General features: G+C 38.3%; 1 protein-coding gene across 3 annotated transcripts in view; it reads right to left on the bottom strand.

Annotated features, from left to right (window-relative positions):
• YEATS2 (YEATS domain containing 2) overlaps positions 1–19,425 on the bottom strand; it is a 92,384-nt gene that overhangs the window by 45,169 nt on the left and 27,790 nt on the right. For all 3 annotated transcript variants that reach the window (XM_084874183.1, XM_084874184.1, XM_084874185.1), the window contains exons 5-10: positions 17,785–18,030; positions 15,475–15,590; positions 13,916–14,077; positions 10,774–10,885; positions 5,342–5,386; positions 1,537–1,717 (exon numbers count right to left, since the gene is read on the bottom strand). In XM_084874183.1, coding sequence (XP_084730309.1) covers positions 1,537–1,717; positions 5,342–5,386; positions 10,774–10,885; positions 13,916–14,077; positions 15,475–15,590; positions 17,785–18,030 — 862 coding nt within the window. The remainder of the gene's footprint in view (positions 1–1,536; positions 1,718–5,341; positions 5,387–10,773; positions 10,886–13,915; positions 14,078–15,474; positions 15,591–17,784; positions 18,031–19,425) is intronic.

Raw genomic sequence — 19,425 nt, 5'->3', positions numbered from 1 at the left:
GTCAAGGGCATGTGCCTTGGTTGCGGGCATATCCCCAGTAGGGGGTGTGCAAGAGGCAGCTGATCGATGACTCTCTCTCATCGATGTTTCTAACTCTCTATCTCTCTCCCTTCCTCTCTGTACAAAATCAATAAAATATATTAAAAAAAAAAAAAAGAATATATATGCTCCATGACATTGATGATGCTAGACATAATCACATCACAGGTCTGTTCTAGGAGGGATGTTTATAGTTCCCCTTGTTGAGCCAATGAGAAGTAGTTTTTCCATTAATGGAAAAGATTGATGCAACTAAAAAATGCAACTTTATTTATCTGCTTGATTTTAATTATGATGATGAGTTCCCTAAATTGGACTGAAAAGCCTTAAGTTAAAAACAGAGAAATTATCTGTTATACTTTTAATGTCTATCTTTTCTCTAATATGGTTGTTAAAATATGCACATTCTCTCCCAGTGAGACACATCTACAAACCCAAACCAGAGCAGAAATTGTTTTATGATATGACCAAATCTCATGAACTTCAGTCGATAAGCCTTACTTTTATCTGAGTTATCTGTCGTAAAAGAAAGTCTCAAGCCAAAAGCATTTAACAGAGAAAATGGTTTTATAAGGTTTGTGCTGTAAAATCCAACATTAATACTGCAAAATCAGAACTAATGTTTTGTTAGGGAATCATCCGGTTACAGGAAATGTTATTGAATTCTTTTACTTTGGTGAGGAGGCGGCGGCAGGGTCACCTTATTTATCATCAGTGTATCTCACAGTGGAAGAGGTTTTATTTCTCCCTGCTCAGCTATAATTGAGACTGTTAATTGATTTTTCCAATTCTCTATTATTACTTTGATGTTTTAGTCTATTTTATCATATGGAAGAATGGTATCTATTCCTTAATAAACGATTTGTCATACTTAAAGATTTGTGGCCCTAACTGGGTTGGCTCAGTAGATAGAGTGTCGGCCTGAAGACTGAAGGGTCCCCAGGTTTGATTCCAGCCAAGGGCACATGCCTGAGTTGCAGGCTCAATCTCTAGTAGAGGGCGTGCAGGAGGCAGCCAATCAATGATTCTCTCTCATCATTGATGCTTCTCTCTCTCCTCCCTTCCACTCTGAAATTAAAAAAAAAAAGAAAAAAAGAAAAAAAGGCTTGGTGCATGGTCTAGTTTGCCACACGGATTTATTCAAGTATGTCCTATAGAGAAGGATTTAGCTTTTGTTGAATCTACAAAAATAGCAATATAACCATAAAAATAAAGTAATTTCTATTTTAAAAATTTAATGCTTTTTAATGAGTTTTGTGTTCTACAAAATGTTAGAACTTAATGAAAGATATTTTCTGAGAATAATAAGCATTTTGATATTTTCATAATAGTACTCGGTAGTAGAGGCAACATGCCTACTTATGGAAAATTTCCTTTCTCTGAGTCTCTGAAGGTAGAAGTTAACTATCATATTATGTAAATGAGGAAAAATGCCCCAGAATGACTCCTCCATATAAGGAAAAACACATCAATGTACAAAAAAAAAAAATACATTACCTTTCTCCACAGAGGTATCAGGTACTGCCTCAAGCGACTGCTTTATTGGTGAGGAAGCTTTCACTGGGGCTGGAATGGTCAAAGGCAAAGACGGTGGGGCGTCAGAGACGTCTGACTCGGAGGACTGAGGGTAAATGGAGTCTTCTCCAAGGGAATGCCGGTGGAGCTCAACATCCACTACCTACAAAATCGGGCAATAATTGGGCTCATGAATTCATCATTAGTGTCCCAGAAAGCCCCAAACCTTCTAAGAACACAATATTCTAAGAGATGTGACAAATGATTTCTAATCATACTTCAAAGGCAACTTCCATCTCAAAAACTAAAGGATTATCCCAGAATATAATCTATTCTGGTTTAATAGATAATTAGTAATAGCAATCATAAAACTGAGGTCTTTCCATTTGTTGTTTCAATGCCTTAGAACACTCTTCCCCCAAATCTTTCCATGTCTGCCTCTTTCTCACCATTTGGTCTCAATCCAATGTCGTCGTCTTATGCCTTCCCTAACCTACCTAGCTAAACCAACTCTTGTCCCCCAGCTACTCTCCTCTTTATTGAACTTATTTGTAAATGAAACCTTATTTGCTTTTATGCTTACTGTATACCATCTGCCAGTTCTCAACACAACCAAGAATAGTTGAGAACAATAGCTATCTTGTGTAGAAATCTGTATCCCCACTACCAAGACTGGTGCCTCGCATATACTCTGTGCTCAAAAAAAACTTCTAATATAACACAAAGTATAACTAGCTAATTATAGTTATAATGACTACTGCTGATATATCATAAATCCAAAAAAAGGTGAAGGAAGGGGGACGACCTGGTAAGAAGAGAAAAAGTGAAGTTGGAGTCTCATACTTCCAGATTTCAAAACTTATAATTACAAAAGCTAAATTAATTAAAATAGTATAGTACTGGCATAAAAGACATATAAACCATTAGAAAAGAATATATCACATATATGGTCAAATTATTATTATTATTATTTTAAAGTACTGTTGTTTTTTAAAATATATTTTACTAGAGGCCCAGTGCACGAAATTTGTGCATGGGGGGTGGGTGTCCCTCAGCCCAGCCTGCACTCTCTCCAATATCGGACATCCCTCTCACAATCCAAGACTGCTGGCTCCCAACTGCTCGCCAGCCTGCCTTCCTGATTGCCCCTAACTGCTCCTACCTGGCAGCCTGATCACCCCCTAACTATTCCCGCCAGTCTGATTGATGCCTAACTGCTCCCCTGCCAGCCTGATTGCCCTTAACTGCCGTCTCCTGCAGGCCTGATCACCCCTAACTGCCCTCCTATGTGGACCAGGTCACCCCTAACTGTCCTCCCATGAGGACCAGGTCACCCCTAACTGCTTTCCCCTCTAGGCCTGGTCCCCGCAACTGCCCTTCCCTGCAGGCCTGTTCCCTCCCCAACTGTTCTCCCCTGGAGGCCTGTATATCTCTCAACAGCCCTTCCCTACAGGCCCGGTCACCCCCAACTGCCCTCCCCTGCTGGCCTGATCGCCCACACTGCCCTCCCTTGCAGGCCTGGTCCCTGCCAACTGCCCTCCCCTGCTGGCCATCTTGTGGCGGCCATCTTGTGTCCACATGAGAGCAGGATCTTTGACCACATAGGAGTAGAGCCATCTTGTGTGTTGGAGTGATGATCAATATGCATATTACTCTTTTATTAGATAGGTTAGAGGCCTGGCACACAGATGGGGGCCGGATGGTTTGCCCTGAGGGTGTCCTGCATCAGGGAGGGGGTTTCCTTGGGGCATAGGGTGGCCTGGGCGAGGGGCCTGTGGTGGTTTTCAAGCCGGTCACACCCCCTATGACCCAAGTGGAAGCCCTGGGATCTGGGACTTATTTATCTTCTACAATTGAAACTTTGTAGCCTTAAGCGGAGGCCAAGGCCGGCCAGGGCTGGGGAAGCTTCACTTCCTCCATCGCCAGGGAAAACTCAAGCCTCCTGCTCTCTCCAGCTCTGTGGCTGCTGCCATTTTTGTTGGGATTTATTTATCTTCTATAATTAAAACTTTGTAGCCTTGAGTGGAGGCCTGGGCCTGCCAGAGTGTGTGAAGCTTGGCTTCCTCCATTGCCGGAGAAACCCAAGCCTCCTGCTTGCTCCATGGCTGCAGCCATCTTGGTTGGGTTGATTTATACTCGCTGCTGATTGGTTGTTGGGTGTGGCTTATGGGTGTAGCAGAGTGATGGTTAATTTGCATATTACTCTATTATTAGATAGTATTGCTTTTTTTTTACAGAGAGGAAATGAGGGGGATAGAGTTAGAAACATTGATCAGCCGCCTCCTGCACACCCCCTTCTGAGGATGTGCCCACAAATAAGGTAGGTGTCCTTGACCAGAATCGAACCTGGGATCCTTTAGTCCACAGGTTGATGCTTTATCCACTAAGCCAAACTGGTTGGGCTATGGTCAAATTATTTTTGACAAGGAGGCCAAGACCATTCAATGTGAAAAGGATTGTCTTTCACAAAATGGTGTTGAGAAAATTGGATACCCACATGCATTAGAATGAATGTGGATCTTTACCTTACACCATATACAAAAATTAATAAAAATGGATCGAAGACCTAAAACAATAAAACTCTTAGAAGGAAACATAGGGGAAAGCTCTATGACACTGGCTTTGGCAATGATTTCTTGGATATGACACATAAAAACATGTAACAAAAGAAAAAAAATATAAATTGAACTGTGTCAAAACTAAAAACTTTTGTGCATCCAAGGACATAATCAAGCATGAAAAGTTAAAAAAAATAAAATAAAATAAAAGTCACCCACATAATGGGAGAAAATATTTGTATTTCATATATCTAATAAGAGACTAATACCAAGAATATAGAGAGAACTCCTAAAACTCAACAACAACAAAACAAACAACCAGATTAAAAAATGAGTAAAGGATTTGAAGATATTTCTCAAAAGAAGATATACAAATGGCCAATAAACACATGAAAAGATGTTCAACATCAATTACCATTAGAGACATGTATACCAAACCCACAATGAAATACCTGGTTACTATAAAAAAGATAAAAAACAATAAATGCTGGTGAATTGGAACCCTTATGCACTGTTGGTGGAAATATAAAATGGTGCTGCTGTTATGGAAAACAGTATAGCAGGCCTCAAAAAATTAAAAACAGAATTACAGTATCATCCAGCAATATCACTGCTGGGTATCTATCATAAAGAATTAAAAGCAGGACTGGAGCAAACTGGCCCACATTCTTAGTATTCACAATAGCCAAAAGATGTAAGCAAGTCAAGTGTTCACTGACAGATAAATGGATAAACACAATGTAGTATATATGTATAATGAAACATCATTCAGCCTTTTTGGGAAGGAAATTCAGACACATCTATTGTACAACGTGGATAAATCTCGAAAACATTATGCTAAGTGAAATATGCCAGTTACAAAAACAAAGCAAAACACTGTACGATACCACTTATATTGCATCTAGTGTAGTCAAACTCAGAGAGAGAGAAAGTAGAAGGGTGAGTGCCAGGAGCTAGAGGAAGAGCAGAATAGAGAATTATCGTAAATTGTAACAGTTTCAGTTTTCCAAAAGGATGATAGCAATCACTGCACAAAATGTGAATATATGTAATAATACTTAAATGTATACTTAAAAATAGTAAATTTTGTGTACTTTTTCACACTAAAAAGTAAATAAATGAGGATATAAAATTTTTCTAAATTTAGCACTCACTTTTTTCTAACTGAAAATGAAGATAAATTTTCAGTCTATTTGTTCCCAAATAATGCCATTGAGGGAAAAACCTACCGTCTCTGCTCCAAGAGTCTGCAAGCCAGTGTATGTTCTATCCAGCTATTTAAAGACAAAAGCAAGAGTTAGGTTTCACATGTTTACTTATAAATATAATCTTATCTAACAACTCTTTCACCACAAGTTTTCATACCATAACTACTTTTTCATAATATAAATTCATCACTTCAACAAAAACCCTCTTAACATTTTGGGGAAGAATTTCTCAATTAATTTTACTCAAAATTAATATAAACCTCTGACAAACATGTAATAATCATACTTTTAATATAACGAATACACTTCTAACAACCCATTCTAAGGACAATCCAAAATTGGAGGATGTTTTACAAAAAAAAGATGTTTACTGCAGCATTATATATAATCACAAAAAATAAAAGCAATATAGGTTTCTCAGGCATACCATAATAGTTCTCCTACTTTGGGAAGTCTAATCTGATGGTGTGCAGAATGAAGACAGATTAGAATTAAAGAAGTTAATCAGGAAACAATAAAAGGATAGAATATAAGATTATGAAGAATAATGGTCTGCAATTAAAAAAATATTTAGAACAAAAAATGTAAGAAGCAAAGATGGTTCCGAGGATTGACATAGAAATGACAGGAAAAATGATACTCTAGTACAAATAAAAGTCATATGGTCACAACACAGGTGTGTAAGGTCTCAAGGACAATCTATAATAAAAGAGTAATATGCTAACATCCTTCCAGATGAAGCTGGGGCTGGAGGAAGCCGCCCGGGGCTCGGAGTGAAGCCAGTGTCGGCAGCCGGGGGAAGGAAGGCCTACTCTTGCACAAATTTTCGTGCATCAGGCCTCTAGTTGATACAGAATATGTAGTAAAATTAAATTTTCAAAAACCTTGACAAGAAATGCTTTAAATACATCATTTAAAAATACTGTGCCTCAATCTTTCACCAGGAATTCTAAATGATATGGACAATACAATATGCAAAACTATGCAAACAACTTCCTTAATCATCAGGATAAGGGCTGGGCCCAGTCTACAAAATGGTATGTGTAATGCTTAAAGAAGGATAAAAAGAAAGCAAAACTAACTTAGACCTTCTTCTAAGTAAGTGGGACCATGTTTTGCCCCTCTAAACAAAGTGGCAGTAAATTCTTTATTTGATTTGAGTTTTTCTGAGGTCATAAAGCAATCTAATCTCACAGTAATCTCTAGAAAATCATGTGTACATGAACTGTCTTACAATGGCTGCATAACAAGCAATGGAGGGCAAATTTCAGCATGCCTTAAGGTTGAAAAGGTTCATTTGTAGAACAAAGGAAACAAAAAAAGGATTTTTGCAGATGTACTCAGTTTCATTTAGCTCAGTTTAGGGAGTCATTAACGAGAACAATGAAGTAAGCCACAAGTAAGGGTGCCATGGGAGAAGTTCAATATAGACAATGTATACAAGACTACTATAGAGAGGGCCTAGAGGAACATTTAAAAAATAGTCTGTCTTCCACCTTCAAAAGTTAAATATGTTTCTTATGTAAAAACACTTTCAAAAAGCACACACAGATAAAAAGGTCATAGAAAATAGTTCATAACATCATTACTTCAATTATATACTCCAACAATTTGGTATATATCTTTTGTGTCTTTTTTAAATCATGGTTGACCTCATACTATACGTATACTTTATACTCCGTGCTTTCTGCTTACTATATAATGCTACTTTCCCCACAGGCATAGAAAATACTTAATACAATGTAACTTATAATAGCTTCATAGCAAACCATGTGGATATATCAGAGAAGGATTTCTGACAATTCAAACCAAAGTGTTACAACCTTCACCATGGCCAGGTGGCTCAGTTGGTTGGACTGTCCTGTACACCACAAGGTTGGGATTTGACCCAGTCAGGGCACATACAGGAAGCAACTGATCAATCCTTCCTCTTTCTAAAAATCAATAAACATATCCTCAGGTGAGGATAAATAACTAAAGTTTTACAACCTGCTATAGTACTTTACATTTTCTTTTTTTTTTTTTTTTTTTTTTTTTGTAATATATTTTATTGATTTTTTTTTTTGCCCCCCACCCTCCCTCCCACACATCCCCTCCCTCCCCAGAGTTTTGTGTCCATTGGTTATACTTATATGCATGTATAAAAGTCCTTCGGTTGATCTATTATCTCCCCCAGATCTTCCTCCCCTCCCCGCTGTAATTTGACAGTCTACTTGTTGATTTACTGTCTCTATATCTATCTTTTGGTTCATCAGTTTATAATGCTCTTTGTTATCCACAAATGAGTGAGGTCATGTGGTGTTTCTCTTTCATTGATTGGCTTATTTCACTCAGCATGATGTTCTCCAGTTCCATCCAGTTTGCTGCAAATGATGAGAATTCCTTATTTTTTATGGCCGCATAGTATTCCATTGTGTAGATGTACCAAAGTTTTTGGATCCAATCATCTGCTGACGGACACTTAGGCTGTTTCCAAATTCTGGCTATTGTAGATTGTGCTGCTATGAACATAGGGGTGCATATATCCTTTCTGATTGGTGTTTCTAGTTTCTTGGGATATATTCCTAGAAGTGGGATTACTGGGTCAAATGGGAGTTCCATTTTCAGTTTTTTGAGGAAACTCCACACTGTTCTCCACAGTGGTTGCACCAGTCTACATTCCCACCAGCAGTGCACGAGGGTTCCTTTTTCTTCGCAACCTCGCCAACACTTGTCGTTTGTTGATTTGTTGATGTTGGCCATTCTGACAGGTGTGAGATGGTACCGCATTGTTGTTTTGATTTGCATCTCTCGGACAATTAGTGACTTTGAGCATGTTTTCATGTGCCTTTTGGCCTTCCTTCTGTCTTCTTTTGAAAATGTTCTATTTAGGTCCATTGCCCATTTTTTAATTGGATTATTTATCTTCCTTTTATTTAGTTGTATAAGCTGTTTGTAGATGTTGGAGATTAAACCTTTATCAGTGGTATCATTTGCAAATATGTTCTCCCACACTGTGGGCTTTCTTGTTGTTTTGTTGATGGTTTCTTTTGCTGTAAAAAAGCTTTTTATTTTGATGTAGTCCCATTTGTTTATTTTCTCTTTAGCTTCCATTGCCCTAGGGGTAGTATCAGTGAAGAAGTTCTTTTGGCATACGTCTGAGATTTTGCTGCCTGTGGATGCTTCTAGTATTTTTATGGTTTCCCGTCTGATGTTTAAGTCCTGTATCCATTTTGAGTTTATTTTTGTGAATGGTGTAAGTTGGTGATCTAGTTTCATTCTTTTGCATGTGTCTGTCCAATTTTCCCAACACCATTTATTGAAGAAACTGTCTTGACTCCATTGTATATTCGTGCCTCCTTTGTCAAATATTAGTTGAGCATAGTGATTTGGGTTGATATCTGGGTTCTCAATTCGATTCCATTGATCTATATGTCTGTTCTTGTGCCAGTACCAGGCTGTTTTGAGAACAGTGGCTTTGTAATATAGTTTGAAGTCTGGTATTGAGATCCCTCCTACTTTACTCTTCTTTCTCAGGATTGCTGTGGCTATTCGAGGTCTTTTATTGTTCCAAATGAACTTTTGGAGAGTTCTTTCTAGGTCGGTGAAATATGTCGTTGGTATTTTAATGGGGAGTGCATTGAACCTATAGATTGCTTTAGGAAGTATGGACATTTTGATGATGTTGATCCTACCAATCCATGAACATGGTATGTTCTTCCATCTCCTTACATCTTCCTCTATCTCTTTTTTCAGTGTCGTGTAGTTTTCCCCATATAGGTCCTTTACTTCCTTAGTTAAAGTTATTCCTAGGTATCTTAATTTTTTTGGTGTGATGGTAAATGGAATTGCTTTTTTAGTCTCTGTTTCTGCAGTTTCTCTGTTGGTGTATAGAAAAGCCATGGATTTCTTGGCATTAATTTTGTATCCTGCTACATTACCAAATTCATTTATTAAGTCAATTAGTTTTTTAATGGAGTCTTTTGGGTTTTTTATGTACAATATCATGTCATCGGCAAATAAGGATAACTTTACTTCTTCTTTTCCAATTTGGATGCCTTTTATTTCCTCCTCTTGTCTAATTGCAATGGCTAGTACTTCCAGTACTATGTCAAACAGGAGTGGCGAGAGTGGGCATCCCTGTCTTGTTCCTGTTCTTAGAGGGAATGGTTTTAGTTTTTGCCCATTGAGTATAATGTTGGCTGTGGGTTTATCATATATAGCTTTTATTATGTTGAGGTATGATCCTTGTACTCCCACCTTGTTAAGAGTTTTTATCAGAAAAGGGTGTTGGATTTTATCGAATGCTTTTTCTGCATCAATTGATATGACTATATGATTTTTATCTTTCAATTTGTTTATGTGATGTATCACGTTTATTGATTTGCGGATATTGTACCATCCTTGCATTCCTGGAATAAATCCTACTTGGTCGTGGTGTATGATCTTTGTGATGCTCTTCTGGAGTCGATTTGCTAGAATTTTGTTGAGGATTTTAGCATCTATGTAGTACTTTACATTTTCTACAACATGTTCACTTCAACTGTTACCCTTAGGAGGTAAACATATTCTTTATCCTTATGAGATAAACAGACAAGGCTTATTTCAGGAAATCCTCACCTAATGTCGTTGACAGGTTCTGCAACTTTAAGCAAAACATCTATTTATAATAATAAAACATAATATGCTAATTAGACTGGACAGCTGAATGACCTTCTGGACAACCTTCCAGACGAAGCTGGGGCTCTGAGGCCCGAACCCCCTGCACGAATATCATGCATCAGGCCTCTAATAGAATAATGAAACCAAATCTACTACAGGTTAAATGATATATAGAAGAGTTAAGTTCCTATGACATCTCATCATTATAATGACATTGAATGAAACATCATTTTAGGACTTCCTGTATTTGCCTCATTTTTAAAATATATATATTCATGGATTTCAGAGAGGAAGGGACAGGGAAAGAGAGGTAGAAACATCAATGATGAGAGAGAATCATTGATCAGTGACTTCCTGCACATCCCACACTGGGGATCGAGCCTGAAACCAGGGCATGTGCCCTGAATCTGGAATCAAACTGTGACCTCCTTGTTCACAGGTTGACACTCAACCACTGAGCCACGCCACCTGGGCTACATTTGCCTCATTTTATAGAAAAGATTTAAAAACAAAACAAAACAGATTAACAACAGGTAACACAATAACAGTGAGCTATGGTCAGAAATTTAAGTGTTCTGATGATCTGATCTAAAGAACATACATTCAACTGTAAAGTGCCCCCCCTCCCCAACCCCTTACAATCTTCAGAGGACAAAGGAGTGTATAGCAGTAAACATAACACACTCGAAAAGATTTATCATGCTTCCACTATCCTTCACCTGGCCACTTCTCTCAGAAGGACTAACCTACTATGTTCAATACCAGGTGAAAGAAATACTTCATTTCCAGAGAACAATGGTTTTTTACAATACCTTCAGATTATGTATGATATCTATCCGCTTGTTCTGGCTGTCCTTAAAGTGAACTTGAACTCTGACAGGAAACTCACCCCAGCCTCTTCTGGTCAGGTGAAAAGGAGGCTCTCTATGGAAGAGCAGATATTTTAATACATTAATCCACATGTAATCATTCTAAAGGAAAAGTTTTCTCCCAATGGATAAGTTAGAAATTCACATCCTTCTGACAATCATTTACATTTCCTCATTTGAAGGTAAATCAGTATGCTGCATTATGCTAAAATGCTAACTTATAGCCCTAACCGGGTTAGCTCATTGGATAGAGCATCAGCCTGGGTCCCAGGTTCGATTCCGGTCAAGGGCATTACTTTGGTAAGGGGTGTGCAGGAGGCAGCTGATCAATGTTTCTCTCTCATGGATGTTTCTAACTCTCTATCCCTCTCCCTTCCTCTCTGTAAAACAAACAAACAAACAAAACAATAAAATATATTTAAAAATAAATGAATAAATAAAATGCCAAATTATAAAAGAAAAATTTAACTTATACCTACATTAAATTTTCAATTACTGGATATTTAGAGCTAAGATACCCTATACTAGAGGCCCAGTCCATGAAATTTGTGCACTGGGGCAGGGGGGGGGGTCCCTCAGCCCAGCCTGCCCCTTCTGACAGTCCGGGAGTCCTCAGGGGATGTCCTACTAATCTGGCCTCCCTCTGTCGCTGGCTGATCAGGGAAAGGCACTGTCCCCATCACTCCCTTGCTGCTGCCGCCTCTGGCCTCCCTCTGCAGCAGGCGACCCAATGATCAGGGGAAGGTGACACCCCCATCACGCCTCTGCTGCCGCCATTGCCAGCCACGAGGCTGCCTGAGCCTCAGTCTTCGCAGCCACTGCGGCTTGCCTGTGACTCTCCCGGCCCTCAATGCCTGAGCCTCGGACCCTTGCAGCGGCAGCGGCCATCGGCAGCTTGCCTGAGCCTAGGACCAGCCCTGGTCAAGCGGCAGCCGCCCATTGCCTCCCCAACACTGCAAGTCCCTGCCCACCTGTGCACGCAGCCTGCTGATCAGTTGTTACTGTGACAGTGTCCCGACCAATATGCATATTACCCTATTATTAGATAGATAATAAAAGGCTAATATGTAAATAGAATGAAGGGTGGAACAACCGAATAACTGGTCACTATGATATGTGCAGATCACCAGGGGGGCGCATAAGGGACATGGCAAATGTCGGCTGTGGCAGGATGGTAGAGCAGGTAAGTGGGGTGCCAGACCAAGGCAGGGCACCAGTTGTCATCATTAGGGTGAGCCTCTGGTGGTTACTGAAAATTCTTTGCTCCCGTGCACCAAGGTCCAGCCCGGTGCTCGCACCCGGAGCTAGTGCCAGAGCCATCATTTGCACCCACTGCCGGCGTCTGGCACCAGTCCCAATCACTCAGTGCCGTCAGCAGGTGCAAGTGGTAACTGCTGGTGCCGATCGCCCTTGAGGGCTTCTCCACCTCCCCTTGCTTCTGAAGGATGATCCGCCAGCAGCCACCGCTCATACCCGCTGACGCCAACCTTGCTTGCACCCAATGCTGGCACCAGCCACAATCACTCCATGCTGTCAATGTGTGGGAGTGGGCAGCAGGAGCAGGGCTGCTGCACACAGGGGACGGGGGAGGGACAGGAGGGACGCTGTGGGAACACGGAGGATGGGCCAAGACCTGCCCCTGTGCCCATCGTAGCCTTTCGGCCCACAGTTTCTTTCAAGGTGCACGAATTCGGGCCCCTGGGCCCCTAGTACCATATAATCCAATGTCATTGTTTTCATAGATAATGAACTAGAGTGATTGGATGGCCCAAACAGTGTGGCTGAGCTTTGAGGTCACGGTTAAATTCCCAGTCAGGAAATGCTCGAACCCCAGTAAGGGGTGTGCAGGAGGCAACCAATCAATGATTCTTTCTCATCATTGTTGTTTACACACACACACACACACACACACACACACACACACACACACACACACACATATATATATATATATATATATATATATATATATCTCCCTCCCTCTCTGAAATCAATAAAAGTATATTTTAAAAAAATTAAATAAAATTTTTGATGAATGTGCCGAGACCGGTTTAGCTCAATGGATAGAGCGTCGGCCTGCGGACTGAAGGGTCCAGGGTTCGATTCTGGTCAAAGGCATGTACCTTGGTTGTGGGCATATCCCCAGTAGGGGGTGTGCAAGAGGCAGCTAATCGATGACTCTCTCATCGATGTTTCTAGCTCTCTATCTCTCTCCCTTTCTCTCTGTACAAAATCAATAAAATATATTAACAAAATTTTTGTTGAATGTGACAATATGAGTCAGAATCTATGATAGCTATTTGACCGACCTAGGTTGAAATATATTTTCCCTACCCCCAATGCTAATTTATTCCTCCACTCTGGCAAAAACACTATTTGAAAAAACTCTATTTGAAAGTGACAATTTATCTGAATGTATCTGCTAAGAGGACTTAAAAGATATGTTCACAATATGATCTTCCCCAAATAGTGACTATGATTTCAGAGCACAGAGAGGAACTCGTGAGAATGCTAATTGAACCAATGAATTTTCAGTCAGAACCCAGTTTGTAAAAGAAAGAAAAAGAAAATTTGATGGGAAAAAAGACTGGCAAACTATTAATAATTGGTGCTAGATATATTAGGGTTCAATATACTCTGCTTTTGTACATGTTTGAAATTTTCCTTTCTCGAAAATCAATTTAAATGGTAAATTTAAAAAAGATAGATGTAAGACTAGAAGCGAAGGAAGAAAGAAAAGAAGGGAGGGAGACAGGGAGAAAGGGAGAGAGGGAAAGGAGGAAGAAAGGAAGAAAGAATTTCAAGGGAGTGTTTTCAAATTAAATCACTTTTCTTCCACTTGAATAAATTTGCACTTCTTTATTTTTTTAAATATATTTTACTGATTTTTTAGAGAGGAAGGGAGAGGGATAGAGAGTTGGAAACATCAATCAACTGCCTCCTGTACACCCCCAACTGGGGATGTGCCTGCAATCAAGGTACATGCCCTTGACCTAGCACCCTTCAGTCCGCAGGCCCACGTTCTAACCACTGAGCCAAACCGGTTAGGGCAAATCTGCACTTCTTGAAACTCAAGTATGCTTACCTAACTTCCACAAGGTCGTTTGGTTTATAGCTGGGATGGAGGAAGAACCAAACTTTCTTGACAAAATGATTAATGCTGGGTTCTCTACGAGACCCTCGGACATACACCATCCATTTGTGGGTTGATTGGTCATTTTCTTCTCTCTTATCGGGAGGTATATACCTAGAGGAAAATGAAAAGAAAGTGATTTTTTTTTTTTCCTCTTCAAAAGCCTAATAAAACAATTAACACCTACTTAAAACAAGATTAAAAATTGCACCTATGGATGAGGACAATGGGGGATGGGAAGGGGGCGGATGGTGGGGTGGGAACCTGGTGGAGGGGGGAAGAAATGAGAAACCTTTGTAATAATATGAACAATAAAGATTGATTTAAAAAAAAAAAGATTAAAAATAAATTATAAAAAGAAAACTGGGAAATTCACAAATATGTGGAGATTAAATAGCATGCTACTGAATCATCCCTGGGTCAAAGAGGAAAACAAAAGAGAAATAAAAATAACATGAGACAACTGAAAATGGAAATACAACACACCAAAGCTTAAGAGATGCAGCAAAAGCAAGCCTAAGAAGGAAGTTTATACCAATAAAAGCCTACATTCCTAAGGAACTAGAAAAAGTAAAACAAACTAAGCCAAAAGCTAATAGAAGGAAGGAAATAACAAAGATCAGAGAAGACTGAAATGACAATAAAAAGATAAAAGAATGAAAAATGTCCAACATCATTAAATATCAGAGAGAATCAAATTAAAACCACATGAAATATTACTTCACACCTATCAGAATGGCTATCATCAATAAATCAACAAACAAGTGCTGGGAAGATGTGAAGAAAAGGGAACCCCCTTGTACTGTTATAGGAATACAGACTGTTACAGCCGCTGTGAAAAGCAGTATGAAGTTTCCTCAAAAAGGTAAAAACAGAACTACCTTTTGACCGGAACTACTTTTTGACCCAGCAACCCCACTTCTGGGAATATATCCTAAGAATCCTGAAACACCAATTCAAAAGAACATATGCATGCTAAAGTTCATAGTAGCATTATTTACAATAGTCAATATTTGAAAACAGAACAAGTGCCTTCAGTAGATGAGTAAATAAAAAAGCTGTGATACCTGTACACAATGGAAAACTATGCATCCATTAAAAAGGAAGTCTTACCTTTTGCAACAGCATGGATGGACCTGGAGATTATTATGCTAAGTAAAATAAGCCAATATATTTTAAAACAAAACAACTAAGAGTTTGAAAAAAATATTACTGAGAGAAAGAGAGAGGAAAGGGCTTATCAACAGCTGCCTTGGACAGATTCTCTGTCAGACCCTGCTTCTCTGTCTAAGCCTCTTTCGGGACCTGATCTGAAGCCCCCTTGGCAGTCAGTGCTGGGTCGCCATGGGCAACAGCACTGATTGCAGGATTGACTTCTGGCAGGTGGAGCCCTCAATGGAGCCTTTGGTCGTTATGGAACCTGAGTTTTTATATATTAGAATAAGAGTATGCCTGAGTTCTATTAACATAAATGGATGACTGAAAATGAGACAATTCAACTGGATACTCACTTGGACACATTGCCCACTACTATTGTTTTCTTTACAAAAAGTCGTGAAGTCTCATCTCCCGCAAGATCAACATTCCGCTGCTCTGTTTTATGGGAGCCAGTAATACTAGAGGTGTCCTGAAAGAAATCATAATTTTCATTTTCAATTTGGACAATTTTCAATAGGCAGAAACTATAAAATCATACAAGGTATGAAATGAATAACTTGCAATTTTTTTATTATAAAATTCTCTGGCTTTGTAGCACCTCAGAGTATAAAATAATAATTTTACTCTAATTTTTGCATTAGTTGAGACAAAATGTTTGTACACTATATTCCCACATGTGTGTATTAATAGGCATACACATATGCTTTGTCTATGCAAATAGTGTGTGGAAGGATACACAAGAAACTAATTACAATGATTACCTCTGGGAAACGGTAAAGGGGAAAGGGCACAATGGGATTTACTTTCTTTTCAACCTTCTATACTATCAAAACATTTCAATAAGAAGTAATTTCAACACAATAGTTCTAGTTTAGTTATGGAAACAGACTACCAGGATTTAAATCCTGTTTTTTCCATTTAGTAGATGTGTAATATTGGGTAATTATTTAACTTCTGTTTCAGTTCCCTCATCTATAAAATAAAGATGATAGTTTTTACTTTACATGATTGCTTTGTACAATTCTTAGAAAAGTGCCTGAAACATAGTGCTAAATATTTGTTACATAAACATGGCTATGTATGTTATATAAAAGATGACAAATTTCCAAATTCAATGATCAACATAACCTGAATTCTTTTTAATTATAAAAAGAAAAAATATATAGTATTTCCCCAGAAACAATACTGAAAAAGGCAAGTAAACCCAAACATTAACTACAAGTTCTGATTTTTGAGTAGTGGCATTATAATTGATTTTTCTATTCTTTTTTACTTTTCTGAGGTTTTAATTTTTTCAGCAATAAATACATGAATTTATAATAATAAATATTTCCAATTTCACTTTTATTTAAAAAAAAAAAAATCAAATCCTTGATGTCTGAGTTTGTGAAAAGGAACCCTGAAATGTCTTCTATCATAGAATGTAGATGAGAAAAACCATCAGTCTTATTTCTAAAGTCAAACATTGCCCTGGCTGGTGTGGCTCAGTTAGTAGGCATTGCCCCTGTACCAAAAGGTTGCTGGTTCGATTCCTGGTCAGGGCTGTTTCACTGCCACATCAATGTTTTTCTCTCCCCTTCTCCCTTTTTCTCTCTCAAAAGGTTTTTTTTTCCCCAATATTTTTTTTTAAATAAACAAAGCCAAATATTATACTAACAAGTTCAGAGTATCTTGAGATGGCAACTCCATAAACTGGATCAAAGCGCAATATTGGATCAAAGCGCAATAAATGGTTTTCAATTCTATGTATCATTCATCAAATTTCCTCCAGTTATCAAAGTATCTTAGACTATCAAGTTTCACAGAGTAAAATGCTAAAGAATCACTGCACTTGCAAATAAACACGACAGAGTGGAAAGACCTTGGCAAGGTCACAGCATTGCCAACTCCTCAAAATTTCTTTCATATCTATGTGAATGGCACTAGGAGTGGTGCCATATGCAGGGGTACTGAATTTTAAAATCAGAAAGACATAGGTTTAGCCCTAGCTGGTTTTGCTCAGAGGATAAAGTGGTGGTCTTCCGAGAAGGGTCCCAGACTTAATCCCCAGTAGGGTGCATGCAGGAGGCAGCGAATCAATGATTCTCTCTCATCATTGATGTTTCTATTTCTCTTTTCCTCTCCCTTCCTCTCTGACATCAATAAAAATTAAAAAATAAATTTAAAAATGTTGAAGAACTAAAGAAAGACATAGGTTTAGCCCTGGCTGGTTTGGCTAAGTGGATAGAGTGTCAGCTAGTAGACTAAAGGGTTCCAAATACAATTCCAGTCATGGGCACATGCCTCAGTTGCAGGCTCAATCCCTAACCCTGGTGGGGGCATGTGTGGGAGGCAGCCTATCAACATCTCTCTCTCACATCGATGTTTCTCTGTGTCTCTCCCCCTCTTTTCCACTTTCTCTGAAAATCTATGGAAAATGTCCTTGGATGAGGAGTAACAAAAATAACAACAAAAATGAAAAACATAGGTTTAGCTCAGTTCTGATGCTTGTGGACACATACAACTTTAATCTCATTGAGAGTCAGTTTTCCCATCTCTAAAAGGAATATAATAAACTTATTTCCCAGGGTTCCTATAAAATAGGTTAAATGAAATAACATGTACACACTCTAATAAACATAGTTCCCTTTTCCTTTGGTTCCCTCCCGTCCATCCAACTATACCCTTCCAGTATTTCGACTTGGTCTCTGTTCCATGTTGTTTGAGAGTCTTTCCTCTATATCCATATTGCTGTTATTGTCTTTGTCAGACAAGAAGTCATTGTGTTGAGATAAAGAATCACTTTCAGAATGATTGGCTGATGGAGTTTCTGATCTCTGATTGGCAGGAGATGATGACCTAGATGGTGATTCCAAAAATTTCTTGATAGCAGGATGATTAAAAACCATTGTATCACATGCCTTTGATCCCTGCAAAAGTGAAAGCAATCAAAATAAACTTTAATCAAATTCATCAAAAGTAGGCAAAATTATCTACTTTATGTTCATGCTTAAAATCTTTCAAAATCTCTCCACATCCGTAAAATAAAGTCCTAATTCCTGAACATGGTCTGAACCACCAAAACAAGAAAGTGATAAGTAACTATCCTAACACTAAAGGCTAACGATACAAGTCCTCTGAAGGTAAATGAAAATTAAAGGTAAATACATAGTAACATATGGAAAGCAAAATTTGACTTTAAAAAAATATGTTTCAGTCAGAGCATTGTCCTGATATGCCAAGGTTATAGGTTTGATCCCCAGTCAGGGCACATACAAGAAGAAACCAATGAATTTAAAAAAATGGAGCAACAAATTGATGTTTCTCTCCCCCCTCCCCCAAATCAATAAAAAATGTAAACAAATAAGTTTCACATTGCTTTACATAGATAGAACAGCTCTGAATAAAACATCCCTGTAAGAAATATAAAAATATATGCATATGTAAATAGTTCCCACATAGAAGAAAAATGTAAGTATACATTTTTTTAAATTATTAATACTGACATAAACTTTGACCTCAGTTCAGTACTGAAGCCTCGGGTATTTTTCTGTATCTCGTTAACCTGCATACAAAATACAGTGTGTTCTGTTATATAATACGACACACTGTGCTACATTCCTAGGAAGCCCAGCTTTTAAAACTTGTCCCATTCACAGTTCAGTATACAAATCTTGTAACATAGAAACCCACACATGAAAACTTTATGTTCATGTTGACCAATGTCACCCCAATCAATTTAATAAATAAAATTAAAAAAAACAAAAAAACCTATAAAATAATTGTTTTTATTAAAATAATTGTTTAAGAAAGAAAAAGGAGCCAGAGACTAGTGTTTCAGAATCAAAGCAACAAAGTTGTTGAATTTCAATAATAAAAGTATCTTTTTAGAGCTATAAATATATTTTTTACAACAAACTAAAATTATAACTAAATATCACTGAATATATCCTAATCAGAATATAAGATAAAAACCATTCCATTTCTGGACCACAAAATAGCACAACTCAAAACTGCTAATGGTAAAAAAAAGAAAGAAAAAAAGGAAACAAAACATTAAATGAATAATCAGCTCTTCAGAATAGCTACAGTCCTACATCATACAACCCTTAGATCATGATGTCCATTTTGTTGAAGCCAACAGCAAGCCACATAACAAATGACATTGGAATCTACTCTGGGTTAAACAGTGTCTCCAAAAATTCATGTCCACCCTAAACCTATGAATGTGACTTTATTTGGAAATAGGGTCTTTGCAGATGTAATCAAGTTCAGATAAAGTCATTTGGATAAAGGTAGGCCCTAATACCATTAGTAGTGCTCTT

The sequence above is a fragment of the Pipistrellus hanaki genome, assembly GCF_964339955.1.
Source record: "Pipistrellus hanaki genome assembly, chromosome: 2".
Lineage (NCBI taxonomy): Eukaryota > Metazoa > Chordata > Mammalia > Chiroptera > Vespertilionidae > Pipistrellus > Pipistrellus hanaki.
The sequence above is the reverse complement of the archived record's forward strand: the minus strand, read 5'-3'. Positions and strand labels throughout refer to the sequence as shown.